Here is a 24,754-nt window from a genome sequence, read left to right on the forward strand (position 1 = left end):
AAGCCTCAGCTCAATTCTGGGGACTCGGGTACCTTTCTAGTTACTACAGCTCTATAACAAATTGCCCAAAGCAGAGTGGTGTAGAACAACCATTTCTTATGCCCATGGGCTCTGTGGGTCCGAATTCAGACAGGACACAGAGCGGAGATGGCTAGTCCTCGGTTGGAAGTCTTCAAGGCTGGGGGCTCCAGTCACCTCAAGGCTCATTCATTCACACAGTGGTTGGCATGGACTGTTGTCTGCGAGGCCTCAGTTTCTCTCTGTGGGCTTGCTTGGCCTTCCTCCCAGCATGGTAGCTGTGTCCAGAGGACCAGGATCCCAAGGGAGAGAGGCACGTGGGAGTTGTGCCACCTTTTATGACTTTGCCTCCAAAGGCACTCATGTCACTTCTGCTGCCTTCTATTTTTTCCAAGTGGGTCATTCAGGCTGAAGGGGAGTGGGGTGGTACTCGACTGTGTCTTTTGTGGGAGGAGTATCAAAGGACTGGTGGACATGTTCAAGTACCCTGCGACATGAGGAGCGACTCCAGGGCCTCAGACCTGTTTATCTTCCTCTGTGTGGCCTGTGACTCCCTGCCCTGCCTGGGGTTTTCAGGGAACGCCAACTCCAATCCAGTCCAAGCTGATGGGGTAGGCAGTGGCCAAGAGGGAAGTGCCCGATGCCACCTGGAGCACTGCCTCTCTTTGCATCCTTCCCTCTGGTCGGGGAACTCTGGCCAGGGAGGGGCTCTAAGGGCTTCTTGGTGTGCTCAGAGGTCAGCAGTCCAGGGCGGAGTCCATGGGAAGCATTTATTCATTCATTCTTTCATTCATCGACAAATCTTTCTTGAGTACTTCCTGTGCCCAGGCACAGTTCTCAGCAAAGGGGGTGTCTAACAAGGAAATTAACGGACCCTCTCTCCTGTGGTGCTCAGGGCAGGAGGCCAGTCTCAGGTGAGCTAGGAGCGCCTCCCACACGTGGGGTGGGAAGACCACGACTGGGAGAGGAACCTGCTTCTCACCGAAGCCACCTCCCCAGTGCAGGGGGCTGTGCGCAAGTCACGGACACCCCAGGACCGCTAGCTGCACTTCTTGGTTGACTTTGCCCCTGGTTGCTGCCCAAACCCACCAGCTCTAAGCTCCCGGGAGAGGCGGGCAGACGCTGCCTGTGCCCGTGAGTCACGAGTGTAAAGTACGCCCAGGGCCTTGGCAGGCAGGTCTGTGCAAGGGTAAGGTGTCATTAGGTGAACGGTGAGAAATGCTGCTTTCCAGAGCCCCAGAGATAAGAGATCGGATTCAGGCGCAGCCTTTTCTCTCTCCCACTGAGCTGCGGTGGGAGCTGCAGGGTCCGGGCAGCGACGCGGCGGGGTGGGCGCGTGAGCGTGAGTGCGCGCGTGTGTATGCGAGTGTGTGCGCGCGTGTGAGTGTGGCCTTCCGGCAGCTGTCCCGGCCCCCACCCATCGCACCCGGCCCTGCGCCTGGCCGGCTCCCCCGCGCCTGCGAGGCGACCCCCGTGCGCCCCGGGTTCAAAGGCCCTGCGCGGCAGCTCCAGCCCCTCCGGGGGGCGGGGAGGCGAGGGGGGTGGTGCGGGAAGCAGAAGAGCCGGAGCCCACAGCCGGCCAGCCCTGCGCCGGGATGGGTAGCGCGCTCTGAAGTTCGAGACCGTCGCAGCCAACTCCTGGCCGCAGCCCGGGACGCAGCCAGCCAGCGGCCGGCCTCGAAGACCGCCTAGCCGGAGGGCGAGGCCCGCCGTGCCCGGCACGAGCCCCCTTTCACGGCCACAGGCGTTCGTCCTCCGGCCCGGTGCTCCCGCGGCCGATCGGGGTTCATGGAGCCGCGGCTGTGGTTCCTTTTCGGGCTCGCAGTGACCTCTGCCGCAGGTAAGCGGGCGGGGCGGCGCGCGGCTCCTGGCGCGAGCGCACACAAAAGGACCCCGGGACGGGCGGGGCGGGGGGCGCGGGGAAGGGGGCACTGCTGGCAGAGGCCTCTGGCCCCGGCTCGCCACCCCTGCAGGCGCTCGGGGGGCGGGCTGGGGGGGGCAGAAGCTGAGGGCACGGACCCCCGGGGACTCGGGAGGTTGCAGCCCACACGCAGGCTGGAGACCCGGGGCCCGGGGCGGACTTCGTCGATATTTCGTGAAGTCGGGAACTTTTCCAAAAGTTTGCAAACGATTCAGAAACTGTGCAAAATGACTGCACAGTTTTCCGAAAGCCTGCACAATGCTTGCATGTTTTCAGCGGGCACAGATGGCTTGCGCGCTGCGCGGCGAGAAGAGCTCCCAAGCTTTTCACCAAGTGTGCACGCAACTTGCAAACTTTTCGGAAACGGCGCGCCTAGCTTTGCACACTTTTCCGAACCTCGGGCGTAGCTCGGAGACTTAACAGAAAGTGCCATTAGCTTGCAAACTTGGCAGAAAATGTGGCGCTCCCCCTCCCCTGGGTTTTGGGGGATGGTGGGTGTCCGGGGCCTGCACCCTCGGCAACTCAGGAGCCCCCTCAATCTGCCTTCTGCAGGATTGGTGCCTCGCCCCCAGCCTGGGGACGCTGGCAGGAGCGGCGAGCCCCGGGTCCCCTCTGCCGCCAGATCGGAGGGGGACGCTGAGGAGACTGCGGCCACAGCGGCAGTGCGCGGTCCAAGCCCCAGAAGCCCCGGGCAGGAGGAGGGACCTGGTCGGTTTGGGGAGCAGGCGGCCAAGGGGGGCCCTGTGCACCACCGAGCCCGGCGCTGTACATGTTTTACCTACAAGGACAAAGAGTGTGTCTACTATTGCCACCTGGACATCATCTGGATCAACACTCCTGAGTGAGTCGGCCCTGGGGGCGGGGCTCCCGGGCCAGGCCCCTCCCTTCGCACTCCGGGATGACCTGGTCCCATCCCAGCCTGCTCAGCCCAGAGCCCGCCTGGCACAGCCTTCAGCCCTTGCTAGGCTCTCCTGCCAGCCCAGGTCAGGTCTGCAGGTCAAGGGTGTGACCCGCATCCCCTCTGAGGGTCTGGCCCAGGAGAAACCCAACCCCAGAGTTTCTGATCCGGTGGAAGGGCGAGCCCTCCCTCTGAGTGAAATGAGCCGGCCAGAGGGATTAGACACCTGAGAAGTCCCTCTGGAAGGGAAGAAGCCCCGAAAGTTATCTCCTGCCCCAGGGGCTAAGTGGGCCTGGCCCCCCTTGCTGACCCTGCCAGGCTCCAAGGAGTTTCAAATTCCTTGAAATCAGCCTGCTCTCTGGGGAGCACAGGGGTGGGCTTGGCAGGGCCTCGTGGAACCCACCCCGTAGGGGTGGAATTCCATGGGCTTCAGGCTCCTTACCTCCTGTGGGGGCGAGCCCACGGGTCCTCCCCAGGCTGGCTTCTCCCGCCCACTGTCACCCCCTGCCCCGGACAGCTCCCCCTTGGCCCTTCCGGTCCCTAAGAACTCTCTTACTGCAGGACCGAGACAGTGACACCTGAGTTAGTTGTGGGGTCTCCTTGCTGTAAAGCTCACTCTCTCCCGAGGCCGTGGGCAGCAACTCAGTTCAGGAACCCCTTCTGCAGAAACATCATCCTTTAAACTGTGAAGAGGGCTTGACCTTGCTCTGGTCACCAGCCTTTGGACTTTGCCTTCCTGGTCTCTACAGTCTGGGACTTGGACCAGACGTCTCTAGATGTCTCTAGGTATTCTTGGGATCTCTTGGGCGTCCTGCTTGCACCTGACTAGGGATTCTTAGCCTTCCTGGAGCCCTTGGCCTCAAAGGCAACTTTGCCACTGTGTTTGGAGCCCCTTGATTCGTGTCCTTCAGGGGTTCCTTCATTCTGAGCCATCTAACCTCTGAGCACCCTGGGTGATATCTCGATGGGCCTCACATACCCACCTTGTTTCACCGACACCTCGAGGATGAAGTGCAAAGGAGGGTGGACCTGGGGGGCCGAATGTGTTTCAAACCAGGTCGTGAACCCTCTAAGTGCATCTGGGAGAGGTCTGGAAAGTCACCCTGTTGTCCAGCATGGCAAGCAGGGCTGGCTCCAGCGGGGAGCCTGGACACGTGCACCGGGTTCCAGCTCAGAAAGACCCTCATGGTTTAAAGTGTATTGTTGCCATCTTGAAATGCTTCATCTTTTTTTTAAAAACATCGAAGCATAGTTGACCTACAATATCGTGTTAGTTTCAGGTATGCAGCATGGCAGTGGAAATGCTTAATACTCTTTGAAGCAAGGGCTCCACGTCTGCATTTTATCTCAGGTCCCCCAAAATGAAGCTGACCCTGATTGCAGAATTTGCCTGCCGGGCTGTGTCTGATCGGCTCCTGCACATACCGTCAGCCCACAGTAGGAAGGATGGGGCCAGGTCATAACAGTGATGTGTGCTGGGGAGGGACTCTTGGACGGGCTGTCACTGATTGCCTTCTGTTCTCAGACAGTGATCAGGGTCACCTTCTCCTACCGTCCCCATCACCCTGACACTTGTCATTTCTGATTCTTATCTTCCTGGCATTGTCCTCTGACCAAATTAGCTTCACAGAACCCAGGACTGAGGGCAGACTTGGTAGGAATCCCAGGCTGTGGGTCTAGAAGGAGAAAGAAGAAAGCTAAGCAAATTTGGGGCAGGGGGGCCTTTGCAGAGGAGAGGAGGGGATATTTGGAGACCACCTTAGTTCTCTGCCTGTTGCCAAGCCCTGAGCACTGGCTGCGGGAAGCGATTGTCGCAAAGCCCTGCGACCTGGTGGGAATCCTGTCTTCCAGTTCTGAGCTGTGGTGTAGGGCCCGAGATGAAGCCATGGGTCTTTGGCTTTTTCTAGCCAACTTGCTAACGTTCCCCTCACAGCTTGATTTACCTCTTCCCCTCTTCCCTGACCCTGATTCATTTTAAACACTAGGGGGAAAGGATTAAATATGGTGTTTGGGAGTTTCGTGAGCTACTCGGGGAAACAAAAAAAAATGACAATAGCCAGGCTTGAGCGTTTTGAAGTCAGACAAGCGACATAACTTTTATACGGAAGATGTTCCTGGATGGTCTTTCTCTGTCTTCCTTTCTTTTCCTCCTCCCTCCCTCCTTCCCTCTTTCTTTCCTTCCGTCCAAAAATTCTCTGTTGATATATGGACAGGTCCACTGGCAAACTTTAAAACATATTGGATAAGATCGCGAAGTGAGGAAATGGGTTTTAGGGACTTGGACCTTTGGAGAAATGGAAGCGTCTGAAGAATGACTGGATTGAGCTAAACGGACGAGGGTAGCGCACACCGAGGGCTTTTCCAGCTTCTGCCCCCCCTGCCCCTTAGCTGTCACCCCCTCTTCTTTAGCAGACCCTCTTGCTGTCTCGAAACTTCTCCAGGGTGTGAGTTGCATCCCATCCCCACCGCTGGCTATGCTGGGAACCCGCAGGGGTCTGGAGCCTCAGGCCTAAACAGAGAGTCTTGAACTTTGGGTGGTTTTCAGCTTCTGGTGTCTTTCCTTCTTCTGCCCTCCGGTCACATGGAGGCAGAGGCAAAAATCCGGCTGTATCTCGGAAGGATGCTTGCAAGGTTGCAGGCATTCTTGGAGAATGGTTGTTTTGGCTGCGTTTAAGGACCCAAAAGCTTCAGGAGGGATGCTGTAGTTACTGTATCTCACGTGGAAAGTGAAGGCTCGAGAGACCAGCTGCTCCCAGAGGTGTTTTCTGGGTGTGAGATCCAAGTTCTCTGGTTTCTCCACATCCTTCTGCACACTTGGTTCTTCCAGACCTGCGCTCGAATAGGACCCAGCACGTAGTAGATCTCAGTAACGCTGGTGACTTCCTGTGAGGCCCTTGTCTTTGTTGTCACTGAGGTTCTATCTGCGGGTCTTTCTCCCACAAATGAGGCGTGCTGTCCCAGGGTGTGTGGGTGCTGCCAGAGGTCTCACATCCCTATAGACGTGTGCAGGAATGTGGATTTTCCCAGAGCTGTTGCCCATAACTTCCATTGTTTCTTCCAGAAGATCTGGGACCCCAAAGAGAAATGAACCAAGGGCACCCTGGGCACTGCCCTTCTCGCCCCTGGGGAGGCGGCAGAGATAGCAGCTCACCCACGGGACAAGGGATGCTCATGGCTCTCCTTGGCCACGTTAGGAAGCCCCGCCCCTACCCTCCCCCCAGCAACCCCACTGTTGCCAACAAAAACAAAAACAAAACTCCACACCAGAGAAAAACACATCCCGTCTTAAGGCCATGGAAAATTTGCTGAGAATAAGATAATAAGGAGAGAAGTAGGGACAAGTAGCCCATGTGCTTACATCCCTGTGCACTCGGGGTTGTTTTCCATGAGAATACTTCAAAACCAGGAGTGTCCTATGACATGGTGGGGGATTGTGTCTGTCAGGGTCTCCAGAGAGATGGAACTAATAGGACGTGTGTGTGCAGGTATCTATGTGTATATAAACACACCACACACACACACACACACACACATACACACACACACACACACACAGAGGAGCTGATGTTGCACTCTTCAGTCTGAGGCATCCTGGAGGCAGAATTCCCTCCCTGCTCAGGGCACCTCACTCCTGTCTGCCCTCTCCTTCACCTGATTGGATGAGGCCCACCCACGTTATGAAGGGTGATCTGCTTTACTCGACGTCTACTGATTTAAATGTTAATTGCCTCTAAAATATACCTTCCTAGCAACATCTAGACTGGCATTTGGTCACATATCTGGGTACCATGGTCCAGCCAAGTTGGCACATAAAAAATTAACCATCACAGAGCTCTCAGTGCTAATGGTACCCCATAGCAGGGCAGTCCCTCTGCACCTGCCACTGTACACCTGGCTGTGGAGTGAAGCCACTCATTCTCAGATGGCCAGTGGAGTTAGCTGCAGGGCCCCCAGCAAGGAACGCTGCTGTGTTCCTCCCCACTTTTTTCCTGAGAATTGAGGGAAATTTCCATCTGTTAAATCCCTCCAAGGACATAATGAGGGAGGCATTGTGATGCTGTGACAGTGACCATGTTTCCAAACAAAAATCCGAGCCACATGGGCTGACAAGTAGGAATGTATTTCTGGAAAGAGCAGTGCGGGATGTTTGGAATCATGGCTGTGGTGGAAAATCTGGGCTCTGTAATCTCGTGGGAAGACTCCAGACCCAGGAGCTCTGCCCTGTGTCCTGGATGTGACTCGCTGCATGGCCTGGGGGTGGTGCCACCCTCTCCCTGTGCCCCTGGGTAAGTTGCAGACATCAGTGTGGCTCTAGGATGGTGACCTAACAAGATGATCAACCTGCCCACACTGACTCAGGAATGACATTTGTCTCCCCAGAGAAGCAGAGTGAAAATAATAATAACAAAACATTTAAATTGTATTTCAATGTATTCTACCACAAAAAGGCAACAATTCCACAGACTCATCTTTGCTTCCTGTGTTGCTCAAGAGAAATATGCCAGCACGTTTCTAAGAAGGGACATTTTTGTTTTTCTGTATGCGGGCCTCTCACTGTTGTGGCCTCTCCCGTTGCGGAGCACAGGCTCCGGACGCGCAGGCTCAGCGGCCATGGCTCACGGGCCCAGCCGCTCCGCGGCGTGTGGGATCTTCCCGGACCGGGGCACGAACCCGTGTCCCCTGCATCGGCAGGCGGACTCTCAACCACTGCGCCACCAGGGAAGCCTCAGAAGGGACATTTTAAGTTTGAGAACATCCCAGAGGAATGGATGGGTCTGGTTTGCAGCCTCCCACTGATGCGGGGCCAGCTGCCCACCCACCATGTGATTTCAGAGACCCCAATGACAGTCATGTGACCCGTGAGTCAGGACTGGGAGCATCGTTGCTGGAGATGCAGCTTTTGAGGCAGAAGGATAGTCTTTCTGAGCTACGTCATGACCATGTAGACGATGGTGATGATGGTGACCGTGACTTCTATGAGTAAAGATGTGTGAGGATGACATGAGAAAGCGTGAGGGGCATTCTCAGCACAGTGTCTGGACTCTAGCAGACACTCAGTACCTCGAAGACATGACCACGCAGATAACTGTACAGCCCCTGGGGCTGCATGACCCTTCCTGCCGCCCCACCTGCCGTATCCCACTCTGTGACTGGAGAAGCCGGTGACTAGGTAGCTCAGGTCCTGCTGAGGTCGGCTTCCTTGGACCCTCCGACTGGTCTCGCGCTGCTTCCTGCAGTAACGCTGAGGAACCTGCCCCCGGGTACCTCAGTTTTTCCCTACTCTATGGCCCTCGGTGCGCGGTCTGTTAGCATCTGATTTGCATAAGGTTTACAGACCCTGGGAAAAGGTGTGTTTGGAGGACTGCTGATAGTGGCTTGATAAGCACTCTGGTGGCCAAAGGTTGTTACAGGCTTGATGAGATTTCTTTCTGCCCTTTCTGCCCCTCCTTTCTTGCTTGAGTCCTACCTACCTTGGTAAATAACTAGAATTTGGGGCAACAGGGCATGGTGTTCTCGGAAGGCACTGCCCTGGGCTCCCTTTGCTAAATGGGGAGGTGGGTACGGTTGAAGCAGGGGAGAGGGAGGGGGTCTGGCATTTCAAGATAATTCGTATGATCTGTTTAGAACTTTTTTGTTAAATGAAATCTTAGTAAGGGTGAGTCCAGCAGTATAGACACAACGTTTTGCAGTCGTTTCCCAGGCACCCAGCACCGCCGGGGACCTGAGTGTGCGCCACTAGGAAGGGATCCCAGGAAATAACTACGGAATCTGTTTACAAAAATGGTAAATAAATAAGGACACATGAGAAAAGACTGTATCAGGCGGACTAAAAGTGATCTTGAACTCAGGGTTCTGACTGATCATGGTTTGACGCTCGGAGTTGTTTCCCTCCCGTGCAACCATCTCCCCCTTGGAAATCTAGTAGATGTTTACATCCCAATTTTGAGTTTGGGTAGCAGTAGCTCAGAACATTTCACGGCGAGATGCGTCTTTCAAATTTGACGGCCTCGGGGCTAAATTTCAGAGTTTGTTGGCAAGGTCGGCTCACACAAGGTGACCTTCTGGTTGGGTTCACTTGGACTGAAAGTCCCCTTTTCTACCCCAGAGTGGCTGTGAGGAGGTGAGATATCCAGGGACAGAAATGGGTTCGTTGAAATGCAGCTGATCCTGACTGGATGAGAAAGAGGCTTGAGGCTGGAAGGCAGTTTGATTTGCCTCCAGAAAACTCGGTAGGAAGAGGTCGTGACCCTGCATGACCCTGGAGGGAGAATTTAGATTTCTGCTAGATGAAAGGGGCATTGCAGCTAGGAACTTGGCCTTAAATGTGAAGGCAGATGAAAGGCTCTGACATCTCTGGTGCGGTATATTCCTGCAAGAATTTAAAACAAAGGAAGCTGGGGAGCAAACATTGCTTTCATTAAGGGGGTCCCACGGCTGGGTCGGAACTCACAGGGCTTTGTAGCGCCAGCTCTTCATCCCGCTCCGGGTTGGCAGCATCTCAGCACGTCCAGTGGGGCTGCCTGGCTGCCTGGGGCCCCTTTCCTAGCTCCAGGTAACCCCGTGCCACTGACGCTCAGCTTTGGAGCACATAACAAATAGATCAACTGTTTAAGAGGGAAATGACCCCATCTCATTCTAAGTCATATTTCGGTGGAAACAGAGACCTCCTTAAAATGGGACACGCGTGCGCGCGCACGCACGCACACACACACACACAAACACACACACTTTCCCCCTATTTGGGATAGGAACCAATTGTATTTGGAAGGAAAATAAATCCGGGCAATGGCCACAGTGTAGATGAGCTGCTGGTCCAGACACAGTTCAGGGGGTTTCTAAAGCCCTGCTCCCCGGCCAAGTCTCCCAGGAATGGACAGCAGGCTAGGGCATCCCCTGGCCTTTCTCACGTGTCCCAGCTCAGAATCTCAGGAGAGCCAAGAGCTTTGGGAGAACTTGGCAATGTTCAGAGCCGTGGAGACACAGGTCTTCTCTTCTTTTATAGCCTCTCAGGGCTGACTTAGCAGGAGGCCTTAATAAACAGTAACACTAGAACAGGGCAGCCAGCGAACCCTGTGCACGGCCCAGTAATTTAAAAAAACAGAAACAGATTCACGCATCCATGAGAAAGCCTCGGAGGCTGATGTGGCCGACGTGTCGTGATCCTTTGTTGCTCAGTGATGGCACGAACAGCCCACAACTTGGGGAGCGGCCAGCAGCTTTGCCAAAAGTCAGAAGCAAGTTGGCAAGAGAGCAGAGGTGTCTGTAGCTTTTCTGGGTTTTTCTAAATCTGATTTCCGTGCGTTTCTTGCAGGGTGGAGAATAGGATGAGGCTCATGACCCACCCTTTCAGGTGCAAACTTGGAGATGTCAAAAAGTAAAATAAAATGTAATGCGATATTTTTAAAAAGTCAAAATTAGTGCAAAAATCACTCGTCATAATCAACCAAATATCGACATTTTTAATAAAGACAGGATCTGACCCTGTGCTTGGTTCTTGTTTGGGGATAAAGCCCGTCTCTCTAGAGGGACTCAAGTCTTCTTAGTTTGAGGTCAGCAATCAAGTGATCAGAGCTGCCACGAGGATGCAAACAATTAGATTAGGAAGAAAATGAGTGTCTTTATTTTTGTTGCCATGGCGAGCATGTCTTCGTTCAGTAGGATTTTTCCAACCGTAAGATGAAGTGTCCTGAAAATTATCAACAGTGTCTTCTCTTGCGTTCTGTGGGTTATTTAAAGGGATGTGTGATGGTGTCTGTATTTTGTTTAAATCCCTGTACGGATACCCCTCATTCTTAAAAAAGTACCTGCTCCTTATTTCACCCCTTCTGTTTCCACTACTGGGAACTATTTTGAGCCACATCTGTCTGCAGCTTTGCATAAAGCTATAACGAGGCCATGCCAGACAGACGTGGATCGCTCGTGCCTACGTTCGACCTGGAATTCGTTAGGGTCACTGGGGGTTGGGGAGAGAAACTCTAGCCTCACTCATACGGATGCATTTGGGTTGTACCAGATGGAGGGGAAACCAGCTAATCTGTTGGATTCCATAGATGGCTTGGTTCTCCAAATATTGCAGGCGTTTGTTGCCCTAACTTTTTTTTTTTTTTTTTTTTAAGCTGTCCTTCTTGGAAATCCCACCCCACACACCGAACACAGAAGGATTTTTCTGCCGTTCTCCCTTGCTTTGACCACTGGTCAAATATCCTTCATTCAGAGCCCCTGTGTCTGCATTAGGGGAGGAGGATGCCGTGTCCAGGGAGCTGATGGGATGAGACAGCCTGTGGCTTGGGGGTGATTTTTAAGCTCAGTTATGTGGCGGTAGGACGTGGGAGAGTCCTACTCTTTGGACCAAAGCTTTCTAAATACAGTTCGTGAGATCCTGGGAATCTCTCCGCTTGGGTGGGGTAGAGACCCCACATTTCATTGTGGTTTAATTGCCGGAGAGAAGGGCTGGGCCCTGCTCTAGGGTTTGTGCTGTTCGGAGATGCTCAAGTAACAGTGAGGGCATTCGGGAATCTCTCGATGGAATTTGGAGCTGGTCGGAACTTCCGGAGAGCCAGTCATTTCATTTCTCAACCCCAGAGAGAAGCCACTCACCTAGGGCCTCTCAGGGAGCTAGTCTTCAATTTGGGCCAGAAACCTGGGTCTGTCTGCCGAGGGCAGCCTCTGGTTTTGTCTCTGAGGCCTCATCCATCCGGGCAGCCTGGTTTCTTCCTCATTTGTCTGTGGAAGTTACTGTCAAGACGTGGTTCTTCCATTTCTAGTGATCTAGAGACCATATTCTCTCTAGAAGAACCTCAAAGAAGGGCCGATTGAGGACAACGATAGTGCAATCCAGTGACTCAGCCAGGAATTCTGTACATTTGCAGACTGGTCATGGCCTAGAAGAAATGGCCGATTGAGACCTCCTTCCCTCCCTCCTTTCTTCACATAGCAGACCTTTGTTATTGAGATGCTGAGGTATTATTGGGCACCCGCTCTGAGCCAGGTACTGCCTGGGCTGCCCTGGGTGCCGAGGCGAACAGGCAGAGACCAGCTGTTACCAACCCCAGGGGACAAGAAGGAAGCCACACCTGCAGCACAGGTGAGGAACGCCCCCATGCCTTGGGTCCAATTGATGGAGAGTCAGTGTTCTCTTTGAAAATGTATGTAATTCTGGTAAAATTCCCCAACAACCAAGTCCTGGATAAATTCAAAAGTCGTGGGTTGTGTTTTTTGGGGGGTGGGGTGGGGGGAATGTCTTAAAAAAATTAATCTCCAACCCACAGCACGTTGCTCGCTCTTTTGATGTTTCTAAATGCTCTGGGGCCATTGGCTATTTCTGAGGCTGCAGGAGGACTTTCCCCAGTGCCGGGTGGTGGAGGAACAATCTGCCTTGGGATCCTGCCCCTTAGAGATGCGGGGATTTTCTGCAGAAGTGAAGCTACAAATGGTCACTTCATTTTATGTTGTTCGTGAGCATGAAGTTTGTGGCGTATCCTTTAGAACCAGAAAGCGTGTGTGTGTGTTTCTGCTCGCATAACGAGGTCAATGAGGAGATGTATTCTGGCTCTTTTCCTTCCTGGAGATTGGAAGGGCACCCAGTGGCTGTCTGGCACAAGGCCTGTCCCAAGCAGACTTTCACAGGCGTTTGGTGAGTGGACAAGGAATCAAGTCACTGGAGGGTAAGCCCTGTGAGGTGGTCAGCCAAGTGTCTGGGGGCTGGGCCCTGAGCATCAGGGGGTCATCTGCTCGCTTCCACCCGCCCAAAGTGTGATCCAAACCGAACATTTCACAGTGGGCATACCCGGGAAGAAAGGATTCCAGCCAGCTCCGTTGGCTGGGTTTTGTCCTGATTCGAAACCTATTCTTTTGTGTTTGTTTCCATGAAGAAAATCTCTACTTGTCCTTGTCAACTGCAGAGACTCCGGGTCTTTCTATGAAACCCAAGAGATCATGGTTGCATCCATCAGGAGAAAGTGAGTTCCGGGGTCAGCTAGAGGTCACCGGTTGCAAGCAACAGAAACCTAGTGTTGCTAACACAGCATAGGAGTTTACTGGGAGGGCAGAGCGTGGCCCACAAACTGGGAGGGAGGGAGAAGCAGTACCAGGCTTTGAAAGGAGAGCTGCCAAGACGGGACTGGGGGTCCCAGTGGGGGCACAATGGAACAGACAAGGCAGGACAGAGCCACCTGGCAAGTAGCAGCTTCAGAGTATTTTCTGACCTTGAATTGCTTTGCTCAGGTGTCTTGGGAGGGAGAGGGTGTGATGGGCCAGCTTGGGTCACCTGTTGAGTCCTGAGGCAGGGGAAGGTGAGACTGTCAGTCAACAGTCTCTGCAGGACCTCACACAGGGAGGGAGGGATAATTCCCCAGGGGCAAGATAAGAGATTGGATTCCAGGAGACAAAAACAACCAGCGTTGATCCCAGGCTCTAGAGAATTGTGGGCTTTTAAGTCCTTCGAGAGGGCTACTCCTGTCTCAGAGCTGGTGTTTCCCTCTTGCCTCTACGTCTTTGTGCAAAGTGGCAGTGGGCGGGGGGGGGGGGGGGTGGGGGGGGTGGGGGGGGTGGGGGGGGGTGGGGGGGGGTGGGGGGGTGGGGGGGGGTGGGGGGGGTGGGGGGGGTGGGGGGGGTGGTCCACTAGATGCTTGTTGAAGTGAATGGATGCTTTTATAGACCTTTGAATATTCAGCCACTTCCTGTAGTTACTTCATCCTGTCTTACTCTTAAACAGAGTTCTTAGCTAGCAGTTTTTTCTGGCTAAGGTTACAAAGACAGTCAGTGAAGTTGATCCACACTTTCTTCCTTGCCCAAGAAGATATTTTGAAGCTTGAGAGAACAAGTGAGTGGTGTCTTCTAAGGAAGGAATTTAATAAAACCTGAAATCAAGCCCTAGTTAGAAAGCATGTTCGAGTCTCGAAGTTGATTCTCTGGGGAGTGGTGGGGGGCAGTATCTAATGACTGCTGGTGCCTGGTAGCTGGGGCTGCTGCCCCTGCCTGTCTGCCTCCCCCTGGGAAACAGTTGTTCCCCTTCCTGTCGGCTGCAGGACTGGTCATCAGAGTCATGCCTTCTGTACAGTGTGTCCCAAAGGCGATCCTGTCCTTGCTTTCCCTTTCAGCAGGAAAAATGTGAACCAGAGCATCAACTTCATGTTCTGACCATGAAGTGAAAATGTTCTGTTTGTTGGGGAGACACTCCCTAGAACCTAGGCTTTTTGAATTGATAATGACAGCACCTTTACTTGTAAAAATAGTAGCAGGTGCTAATTTTGTCACCCTGGCACGTGACCTGTCTGGCTTTGCTTTATGGGACAAGCCACTAGAGCAGGGCTTGTAAACTTACATGCCCCTGAGGGCTAGACAGGTGAGAGAAGTAAGCAAAGAAGGACAGATACAGGGACTGGGGCCAAATAGAGAGCTTGAGCCAGGCTCTGACAGTATCACTCAGCTCCAGACACCTGCTGCCATGTTAGAGTGTGGGGTTGGAGCGAGTATAACTTCCAGTTATACAAGAGAAGCTGGAAATTGTGATGTGTATATGAAATTTTCAGATTAAAGAAAAACCACCCTCTTTTGATTGGATGAAGCCCACAAAAATGCCAATTTGCTAACCCCTGTACTAGATTAAAACGGTGTGTGTACAGGGCCACTGGTCTGTCTCGTTCATGGATGTTCACCCAGAGTCTAGTCCAGGGCCCATACATTGAAAACCACTCCACAGATATTTGTTGAGTGCTATTCAGTGTTGGGGGGGGGAGGATATGAAAACTGGGTTTTCAAGGACAATTTGATAAACTTTCCTGAGAATTTAGAATTTGGCCAGTGAAGCTCCTTTTGCTGCTTCTGGGTGACCCTTGTGAATATCTGTTTCCCTCCTTTCACTTCAGGGACTGAAGCCAATTTTCCGATCAGAGAGATGGTTGATTCATTTAGGAAAAGGCAACACTGAACTTAAAAACAGATTCTTAAAAGAAACATTCAACTTTCCTTATTTAAAAACTTCTCGTAGAAAGAAAGGAAGTTCTTCCACCGTGGTGATGCAGATAAACCATGAATACAGGAGATTTGGAAGTTTTTAACACGTATTTAATATTTATGTATGACACATGGGAGAAAATGTTAAATGGTAAATATGACTCTGGCACCACCATCACTGATCAACTAATGAATGTTCTGACCACATACGTTGAGGACAATTTATTATACAAATACACACAATGCGAGACGTTGCCTGTGTGAATGTTTTGGGATGTTTTGTCTAAGAGCACTTGGACTCACCTTCTCAGCTGCTTCTCTTTTGTTTGGAGCTCTGTGTTATAACTGGAACATTAACAGGTGGGAGAGCTGACTACTTTTACAAAGAATTGTGTTCTCTAAGCCCCACCGTAAAACACAGGCTAAACCACAGGTCAGATGGTGTGCTGGTCAGAATTCTCAGCCGATTTAACTTCATTTTCCTGGTTCCATCATTAGGTCCTTCCAATTCACTGTTCAAGAAACATTCAAGAAATGATAAAGGTACCAAACCAACTAAAACATGAGTGCTTATTGGGTAGACAGTGTAGAATGATAGACCAGCCAAAAGGAAGCCTGGCAGAGAATGGCATTTCTGTGCCCTGCGACACTCTGGGTCCTTCTTACCTGTCTTTATTACTTAGGTACACATCTCAAACACAGTTCTGGTAGATGGGCTTTTTCTGCCTGGTACCCCTCACTTGAATTCCCAGACCAAAAAAGCAACAACAGCAGCCACGTTAATTTACCACTAGGAGCTCTTTGCTAAGTATTTTTCATGCAGTGCGGTGTATCATTCAGTCCGTCTGACAGCCCTTTCATAGATCAGGAAACTGTGGAGCGGGTGGAGTGCTCATCGTGTAAGTGCTTTACAACATAATAATGGGATCACCAGGTAACCTTTCTCTGTGCTCTGTGTACCTTGCACATACCTGGGCGTATTGGCTTGTCAGGTTTCCTTTACCTGTACTGTTTTCATACACCAGTAGCATGTGAACTCCTTAAGGCCTTTCTGCATCCTTATCGCACTTAGACTAATACCAGGGAGATACAGGCAGACCTTGAAAATACTGTGGATTTGGTTCCAGACAGCCTCAACAAAGTGAAAAAGCAAGTCACACGAATTTTTTGGTTTCTAATGCATATTAAAGTTATGTTTACGCTATACTGCAGTCTGTTAGGTATGCAATAGCATTATGTCTAAAAAACTGTATATCCCTTCAAAAATACTTCATTGCTAAAAAATGCTAATCATCATCTGACAATGCAGGGATGCCATGAAGCTTCAATTCATAAAATCCGTCATATCTGTGACGCACAGTCAAATGAGGTATGCCCAGATGTAGTGGATGCTTGGCAAGTGTTGGAAATTCTTCGTAATGAATTTTGTGGTTGTCGAATGTTTTAGGTTGGAGGCAATCCAGTCTTGTTGGACTAGTTTGTCTCACAATCAACAACCAGTTGCTTAATTAATAGTCTTCGTTTGCTCAGCCTTGTGCTGGGTCCACAGCAGGTGCAAAAGAAGTAGCCCTTTCTTGTACACTTGAGGAGCTGGTATCCACTCTGAGACCTAAAGACACCTAGGGGCTTCCCCGGTAGCGCAGTGGTTAAGAATCTGCCTGCCAATGCAGGGGACATGGGTTCAAGCCCTGGTCCGGGAAGATCCCACATGCCACGGAGCAACTAAGCCCATTGCGCCACAACTACCGAGCCTGCGCTCTAGAGCTCGCGAGCCACAACTACTGAAGCCCGCGCGCCTAGAGCCTGTGCTCCGCAATAAGGGAAGCCAATGCAACGAGAAGCCCGCACATCTCAACGAAGAGTAGCCCCTGCTCGCCACACCTAGAGAAAGCCTGCACGCAGCAATGAAGACCCAACGTGGCCAAAAATAAATAAGTAATTAATTTAAAAAATACATATATATAGAAAAAAGAAAGACACCTGCCCTGGCCCTGTGGCGTAGAGGGTGCCTCTGACCCTCCTCTGGCCATATCTCCCACCCCATTGCAAGGAGTCTTTGAGACTGAAAGCCATATACCCCTTCTTCTAGACCATGTTCCAGGTATTCACCATCTTGGAATCCCTCTACTCAGATGTCCCTGAGCCCACTTCCAGGGTCTGATACCCACGGACAGAACAGGGCTCCAGCACATCTCCCAAGGCCTACAGGGTGGTCAAGGGGCAGCTGCTTGTGGGATGGGGGGTAGATGGAGCTTGGGCTGCCATGTTCCGACATGGAACTCCAAGGAGCCCCAGAATCCTAAAATCAAGCTCCAACTTCCAAGGTGTTTTGAAGCTGAACTCTCTTATTTAAGCACTTATCAGATTGATTTAAAAACCTTTAAATTTTTGACCTATGGGAGGTGGGCCTTCACTGGACCTGGAACTCTTGATGGGGGGGTGGGCCATCTGTGGTCTGAACCACCTCTTAAGTCCTCTGGTTCATAGATTTCTTCATCCCCCACCGGCTTCCAGGTCAGCCAGCGGAGTGCACACCTTGAGCACCTGGGGCTTGGAGCAGGGGTTTCGTGCCTCCATAAGCATTCTTGGAAAGTTACAAGGGCTCATTTGCATACTAGCTCCTCCCACGAGGCTGCTGGGAAAGCGCTTAGCGGTTCTCTGTTACCAAATACCGTGTCGCCTGGTTTCCTCACTAAAAACACTTTGCGCGTTTGCAAAGTTGAGTGGCTCTGCGCACACAAATGCCTGATCCGCTGACAGCAATTTCAGAATTGCAGGTCTTGATGGAAAAATGGGAGCCTTGGTCGTTATTCCTTGTGTGTAATTTTCACCAAGAAATGGGGGTGTGGGTTTAACGTCAACACCTAGAGATTTAATGTGGCCCTGTTACTGGAAATCTATACCTTTAGCCAAATCCTGCCTCACCACAATGTCTGTATTGTTTTGCAACCTTACCCCCACCCCTATTTCCCATTCCTGAGAAAAGATGGGGTTTTAGCCAAGATTCAGCTCAGAAGGGGACTGGCCCCCGCTTGCTTTCTCCATCCTGTGAGCACAGACTGCTCAGTACTGGGCCTGCTTGGATCCAGGGAAGCCATACAAGGCCATTTCTCAACTCACTTGGGTGGGAGGGAGTGGGGAGAGGGGAAAAGAGAAAGAGGGTGGGGTTATGGGGTTATGTTCTTAGCTCCAGTCTCCTGCCCAGCAGGGAGCAGGTCCATTCCAAGCATTAGGTCACGATGGGGCACCCCCCCCCCACTTTGCCCTCACCACCCCAGAAAGGCTCCATGGCATGTGTTTCAAATTAAAGGAAATTCAATTTGATGCTATTTTGAAAATGCACAGAGAATGTCAGAGCCCCCTTTGAGGTGGATGATTGGTGAGACTCCATGGGGCTCACAGAAGCCAAGGTGGTTGATCTTGGGAACTAGCAGGAAAACCAAGACTTATTGGAAAAGTAACTTTTGGCCACATGTGTTTCCTCTAGTTATTAGTAATCTGTCCCCCAAATCCTGTTCCGTAGTGCTATGAATGAAGCATATGCTTTTAACTTTTTCCCGCTGAATTGCCAGGCAGTGGCCCCCCCATCCCTGGAGAGCAATGGTGTGGATGGACACGGGCATCAGAAACAGATGTAAACATTTATTGTTTCAAATGACACCATCACCCTCATCCCAGCTCCGACCGTAAATGAAATGGGTAAACAGTTTCATAAGAAGACTTTTCCCAAGGTCAGTTCTGTCCTCGGCTGAATCTCACAGGGCACAGAGGGTTCCCCTGACGTTTGTGGCTTTGAGGAAGCCGTGTTCAGGGGCCAGCATTTGTCTCTAACGGCCGTAATTGGATTTGTCCTATTCCAGTTAACACAGACTATAAACATGATGTGCGCACAGAAGAAATTCGGTGGCCAGCAGGGTGGGAGCCAGGGCCGGCCTTGGGCTGCGGGTCTGGAAGGCGTCTTACTGGTCTGGATGGCCAGGCTCAGGTGCCACTGGCTCAAGGATGAAAGCTGGGACCAGTGTTCAGGGCAGCGGGAATGTCAACGTCAGGGGTTTGAGTGCTGGAAGGAAAACCAGAACTGCCCTGGAAGGACCCGGGCTGGGAGGCGTGCTGGCCACAGTTGGGTCTTGAAAAGACTAAAAACGCATCCACCCGGTGTCTGCTTGCTCCCTCCGCAAGAGGGCTGGCTGCTGGGAGGATGTAGAGAGGCCATCGTCCATCTCCCCAAGGGCCTCCCCATCTTTCCATCCCGGCTGCCCCAGCCCACTGCCTGGGGAGGACGGGGTAGCGGGGAGGACGGATTCACTCCAGAGGTTTCCCAAGGCCCAAGGTGCAGGAGAGGGTGTGGATACCAGTTCTCGAACCTTTCTCTGTCCTTTGCAGACGGACTGTGCCCTATGGGCTGTCCAACTACAGAGGCAGCTTCCGGGGCAGGAGGTCGGCCGGGACCTTTCCGCGGAGCTCACAGCCGTCGAAGGGGACGCCGCGCTGCGCCTGTGCAGAGAGCGAGGACGCCGCCTGCACGCATTTCTGCACCTGGTCCCCGGCTGCCCGCGGGTACGACCCCCTCCCCGGACCCTGGCTGCCCGCGGGTATGAGCCCCCTCCCCGGACCCTGGCTGCCCGCGGGTATGAGCCCCCTCCCTGGCTTTCTGCATTTCCGGAGATCGGTTGCCCTGGGCCGTGTGGGTGCCGCAGGGCACTGCCTGTTCCACCCGATGCTGTCCTGCAGGCGGGGGTGGGTGAGTGTGGGGGCGGTGGGGGCGGGGGGCGCGGGCTGCGCACAGAGGGTGCAGCAGCCCCGTCCCTTCAATACCTCTCAAATCCAGGCCTTTAACACGGCCACGGCCACGTCTGGCCTCCAGACGTATTTCTTCTGGATCGCACAGCAATTTGCCAAAATTTGAATAAGTTGCCAACACTTTAAAACTGCAGAATCGCCCCCCTCCTCAACAAATGCATATTTTAAGCTTCTCCAAAAGTAGCCAATGGGACCATCTGGTCTCACCAGCCCACATCCCCTCTTGGCCGGAGAGGCTGGAACCAAATAAGGACCACTCAGGTTCGAGTGGGACGTGCAATGTCCATTCACCTGTGTCACTCATCATCTTACTTGGTGGCCCCCCAGGCCCCTGAGTTTGAGACCCTGTAGTCTGCTCTAACTGCTGGAGAGAAGCTTGTGAGTCAGTGTGGACTTGAATAAACAAGCAGACCCTAGGTGCGACCTGTGTAGCCACTTAAGCTGGTTTTTACTACTCATGCCCCTTGTTCCTCCTTTTCTTTTCCTTGGGCCAAGACCCATCAACGCCGCCAGGCAGAGCTGCCTTGTAAAGCCTCTTCCAAGAGCCATCGCTGGTGGGATGGGACCTCCAGGTGCTTCCTGAGCAAGTGAAACGCACAAGCAGGGGGGCTTCCCATGCAGCAGGTGCTGTGGTAGCCAGGGGCCCAGGATCTGCTGTCCAGAAGCGCCAACCACATTTCTCTTCCTGGCTCCTTAACATCTGATGAATAACTGAGTAGTGTGGGTGGAGGCTGGACTCTGGTAGGAACCCACCCACTGTGTGCTCAGCCTTCAGAAACTGTGCCTGAGATGCGGACCTGGGGGACCGCGCTCATGTTAGTGGGAAGAGGAAATCATTCCTGACTGGATGCTGAAGAACCAGCTGTGTGGAAATGTGGGCTGATTCATTCAAACCAGCTCTCTCCCCACAGGAACTCAAGGACGGCACTAACACCTGACAAAGAAGCAGGAAAGCAGGCTGGCGGTGCTGCCGGGGGCATGTGTCCGAGGAGGTGAAGCTGCTTTCTGAGTCGCTGCCGTATGGGGGGCACAGAGGACGTGTGGGGCGCATCTGGTCTGTGCGGGCCGCCAGCGGGACACCGCGTGTGGTGGGCATCCACGGGCAATGGTGCTTTTGGTAGATTACCCCTGGGGACAGAACAGCCTGAAGCTGTGGACAGCCTGCCCTGCGTCTTAGGAGCTGAGTCCTGAGCTCCCTGTAGCTTTTGAGCAGTGACGTCCAGCCCTGGATTTCACCAGGTCTGGACAAATCTCACCGATCACTGCTTCCCAGAGCCCCTGCAGGCTTATCTATCGGTGCCCATGTTGCCCCTCTGCTCCCATAACAACTGGTGGTCTCTACAAAAAGAATCATTTCTTTTCAGCAGCTGATTCTGGACAGAGGTGAATTATAGCAGCTGGGCGCCAGGCCCTCCGAGATGTCCGGTTCATTTTAGGCTTTTTTTTTTTTTTTTAAACCCACTTGTCTTTTTGTATGATCCTGAGGGTTTCCTGCAGCGCAACGGGGTTTGTCATTCAATGGATCAGAAATCGTTATTACTGAGTCGCCTACACATCTGCAAGGGGATGGTGATTGATGTTCATAGTAATGGCCTGGGGGGGGGGCGGCTTGGGGTCCTACAGGGTCTGATCAAGGGAGGATTAAACCCTGTTTAGTATCCAGGAGGCTTTCCAAATTGGTGGCAGATTGCTTTGAGTCGTCTGGAGAGGGTTCTGTCAGCATCCACAATGAAAATGCAGAGGAGAGGCAGAGACAGACCCCAGGAGAGCATGAATTAGGCCCCAGCTGGTCCCCACTTTGCCTCTTCTTCCTTTTTCTCCTCTTCCTCACCCCAAAACCAAACCCTTCTCAGCAAGGGAGGGACATGATTAAAACCACCATCCATCGTGGCATTTATTCAATTCAGCAAAGATTTGTTGAGCACCTGTGATGTGCAGGGCACCGTCCTAGATGCTGGGGACACCACAGGGAATAAGGCAGAAGGTCAGCCTTCCCGGCACTTAAATAGTGGGGGAAAAAGATAGCAAACCAATACATTAAACACAGAGTGGGGTATATGAAGGAGAGCAGGAAGCAGGCTAGGGGCAGGAAGTGTTGGGGGTGGTTGCAGCGTGGGTGGACAGGGGTGGTCTCACTGGCCAGGTGACATTGGCATAAAGAACTGGAGGAAGTGGGGAGGGGTGAGCTAGAGGGATGAGAGAGGGAAGGGGATGTCAGGCAGCGGAAGGGTAAGTGCAAAGGCCCTGTGGTAGGAATGTGCTGTGCTGGGTGTGTTCTAGGAAGGAAGCAGAGGCCAGCACAGAAAAAGCACTGGTTGCTTTTGCTGTTGGTGTTACCATTCTGTTGGATGTTCAGGAGATGAGAACGGTGGCACAGATGTCCCACTGGGGCCTGGAAAGGTGCTTCTTCTAGGTCTTTACGATGCATGTCAAGCTCCTGTAAGACGTTTTACTTGGGAAGAAAAAGTCTTTCCTTATAAGCCCGGTCCCTACTTTCTTGCAAGACTCAAGTTAGTAATCTCCAGATTGACATTCTCGGAGTGGAAGCTGCCGCCATCCTGAGCACGTGATCATCAAAGATGAGAGCAGACCGTGGGAGAGAGAACTCGCCGTGGCCACGGCAGCAGCGATGATTGTATTCACACCTTCCCAGGTGGATGGCAGGCTCTGAAATTGCCTAGAAGCGCTGGCGAGGAGGTTCCGTTCAAAACAGGGAACGGGCTAGAGAGAGGCTGGGGAGACGTCTCCTCTTTCAGCCAGCAGAGAGCTCTTCTTTTGTAACAGGCCTCTTTTTTTTTTTTTTTTTTGCCCCCCTTTTCAGAGATAGGTTAAAGTTAAGGCCGGACAAAGCGAGTAGGCTTTAGACCTCCACCATCAAATGCTTGCCCGGGGAGTGGACCTCCCCGCCTCCCGGGCTCTGCCTGCCCTTTCAGGAGCCCCCTGGGAAAGGGTCCTGCAGCAGGAAGGCCTCAGTTATGGCTCCTGCTGGGTTCACATTTCCACCTCTTTGAGGACAAGAAATGAGTTTTGCCTGGGGGAGAAAACCCACTCAAAGGGTCCTCACTTAACAATACAGCCCTTCCCCAAGAATGCCCCATCCAAAGACCCCAGTTTCCCTAATGGGTAAAACGATCCCAGCTGTGCCCTGGGGCCCGACGCCCAGGGCTCCGGTTTCATGCAGGAAATTGTTTGCGGAGAGGTATGGCACGTTGCAAAGCCACTTCTCTTGGAGAATAAGTGGACTTCAAGCTAACTCTTTGCAAATGTAAACCCTTGTCCATGTTGGAACAGATGCGGGCCCTGGCAGGAGCATGCCGACGTCTGAGCCCTCACACGGGGCAGGCATGGGGTGTGAGCCACTGAGGCCGCCGGGCATCAACTTGAGACGCGGATCACAGCTGTACAGGTTTGATGAGTTTGAGGCTTAGAGGATTTAGACAGGCATTTTCAGCTGTGCTTGGTGCCACTAAAAGAATGTATCTCCAAAAAAATAAATAAATGAAAGAAAGAAAAGAAAGAAGAAACCTTGATGTTTGTGATAAGAGAAGGAGGAAATTAACACCTGCGTGTTTTGAACCCCCTGGCGTGCCGCAGAGAGACCTCTGTGCCCTTCACAGGCAGAGGATGAGCAGTAGACCCAGTTGCCTGGAAGCCACTGTGAAGGCACCCCCCAGCTCAAGGCTATTAAGGTGATATTTGTTTTCAGGAGGAAATGTGGGTCTTTGGGGGAATGGCTTGAAAATAAGCTGCAGACACAAAGGCTTTGTAAATTACGTAAATCTCTATCTATGTAATTGGCAACAACTGGGAATTGTAACACCTGACAGTTCGCAATCTCTTTCAGCTGTGCTCTAGCGGCCACGCTGAGATTGCTGAGCGTCTGAAGCTGATGCAGTGTTTAGTCATCCACGGGGATGGGAGAGGCCGCCCCCTCCCCCGACAGCAGAGAGATAAGAGCCGGCATTTTGAGTGCCTGCCGAGGTCCTGATGTGATGGTGGATGCCGGGGTGCTAGCCTTGACCAAATGCTAAATTTTCGATGAGTATATCCTAAGCGTTACAGGTATAAAAGTGAGTGTCACAAGGAAATGGAAGGGACTGATTTGCCAGCAGGATGGGGTACAGTTTAGAGAAGCAATTATTTATTGTGAAACTGTTCTCTGTGTCAACTCCTTGTGGCGGGTGTGTTCAACGCAAAGCCTCTGTACATAGATGTTCACTCGTGTTCTGAGTCCCACTCATAGTCCTTAGGGCTTGAATCACATTTTTTAAACACCTGTGCACTGTTTGTCTCTGTGGCAAGATGATATCTCAGAGAGAAATTCATTCATTGTGCTAACACAGAAAATACTGTCAAATGCATAATAAAAAAAAATCTCAAAGTTTGCTCTGATGTGGGTTTTTCTCGCTGGTGTGATATGCATGGTTACACGTCAGTTTTCCGTGGACCTCTGGAGAGGACAGAAAAGAGTTATCGTTCGGGAAGTAGATTCATCTAAAGTCAATTATGGAGCAAGATGGGTGAGGGGGGTGCTTGAATTTTAAGGAAGGAGCGGGATCTGGAGACCACCCAAGGAAGGTAGAACATTCGGGGTGGTTGGGAAGAGATAAATCTGGGGAGAGCGTTGGCTCCTTCCCCGGGCACCATCCTGGTCACCTTTGTAGGGATGCATAGCTTTGTCTTCTGTACCCAGAGGCACGGACACGTGCTGGGCAGGATTCCAGGGAGAGGACGGTCATAGCCAACAGCCAGCAGTGGACCTTTGCAGCCTTTCCGATGGGCTCCCTCTCTCCCTCCCTCCCTCTCTCCCTTTTGAGTCAAGAATTGGAGACCATCAGAGGCAGGGAATTGGACAAAGAGACCCAGCCTAAACGCCAAGAGAAATCCAGTATTCTGGGTGGGTTTGATCACGTCTAATCTGAGAAAGCCCAAGAGACTCTTGTTTTAATTAAACACATTTTAGAGAATTTTGACTTTGATGAACTGATAGAGATGGGTACTGATTTATCCTGTAGGATGTGAAGCCACGCAGGAGGAGCTGCCAGTGTACATGGGGGGTGCTCCTCCCGGACTCTCAGCACTTTTAGCTGCTGCAGATCCAGAGAGAAGGAGGAGGGCCGAGGAGTCCCAGGAGCTGGGAGAGCAAAGCCCCAGGGTGGCGG

At 52.3% G+C, this 24,754-nt stretch overlaps 1 protein-coding gene across 1 annotated transcript; it reads left to right on the plus strand.

The window, feature by feature from the left end:
• The first annotated feature begins 1,806 nt into the window (after positions 1 to 1,806).
• Positions 1,807 to 23,476, plus strand: EDN3 (endothelin 3). The gene is made up of 5 exons (XM_065893318.1): positions 1,807 to 1,858; positions 2,492 to 2,780; positions 19,176 to 19,349; positions 20,504 to 20,584; positions 23,437 to 23,476. Exons 1-5 carry the CDS (start codon positions 1,807 to 1,809, stop codon positions 23,474 to 23,476), a joined length of 636 nt encoding a protein of 211 aa, XP_065749390.1.
• Positions 23,477 to 24,754: the final 1,278 nt, after the last annotated feature.

This window comes from Phocoena phocoena, chromosome 15, assembly GCF_963924675.1.
Source record: "Phocoena phocoena chromosome 15, mPhoPho1.1, whole genome shotgun sequence".
Classification (NCBI taxonomy): domain Eukaryota; kingdom Metazoa; phylum Chordata; class Mammalia; order Artiodactyla; family Phocoenidae; genus Phocoena; species Phocoena phocoena.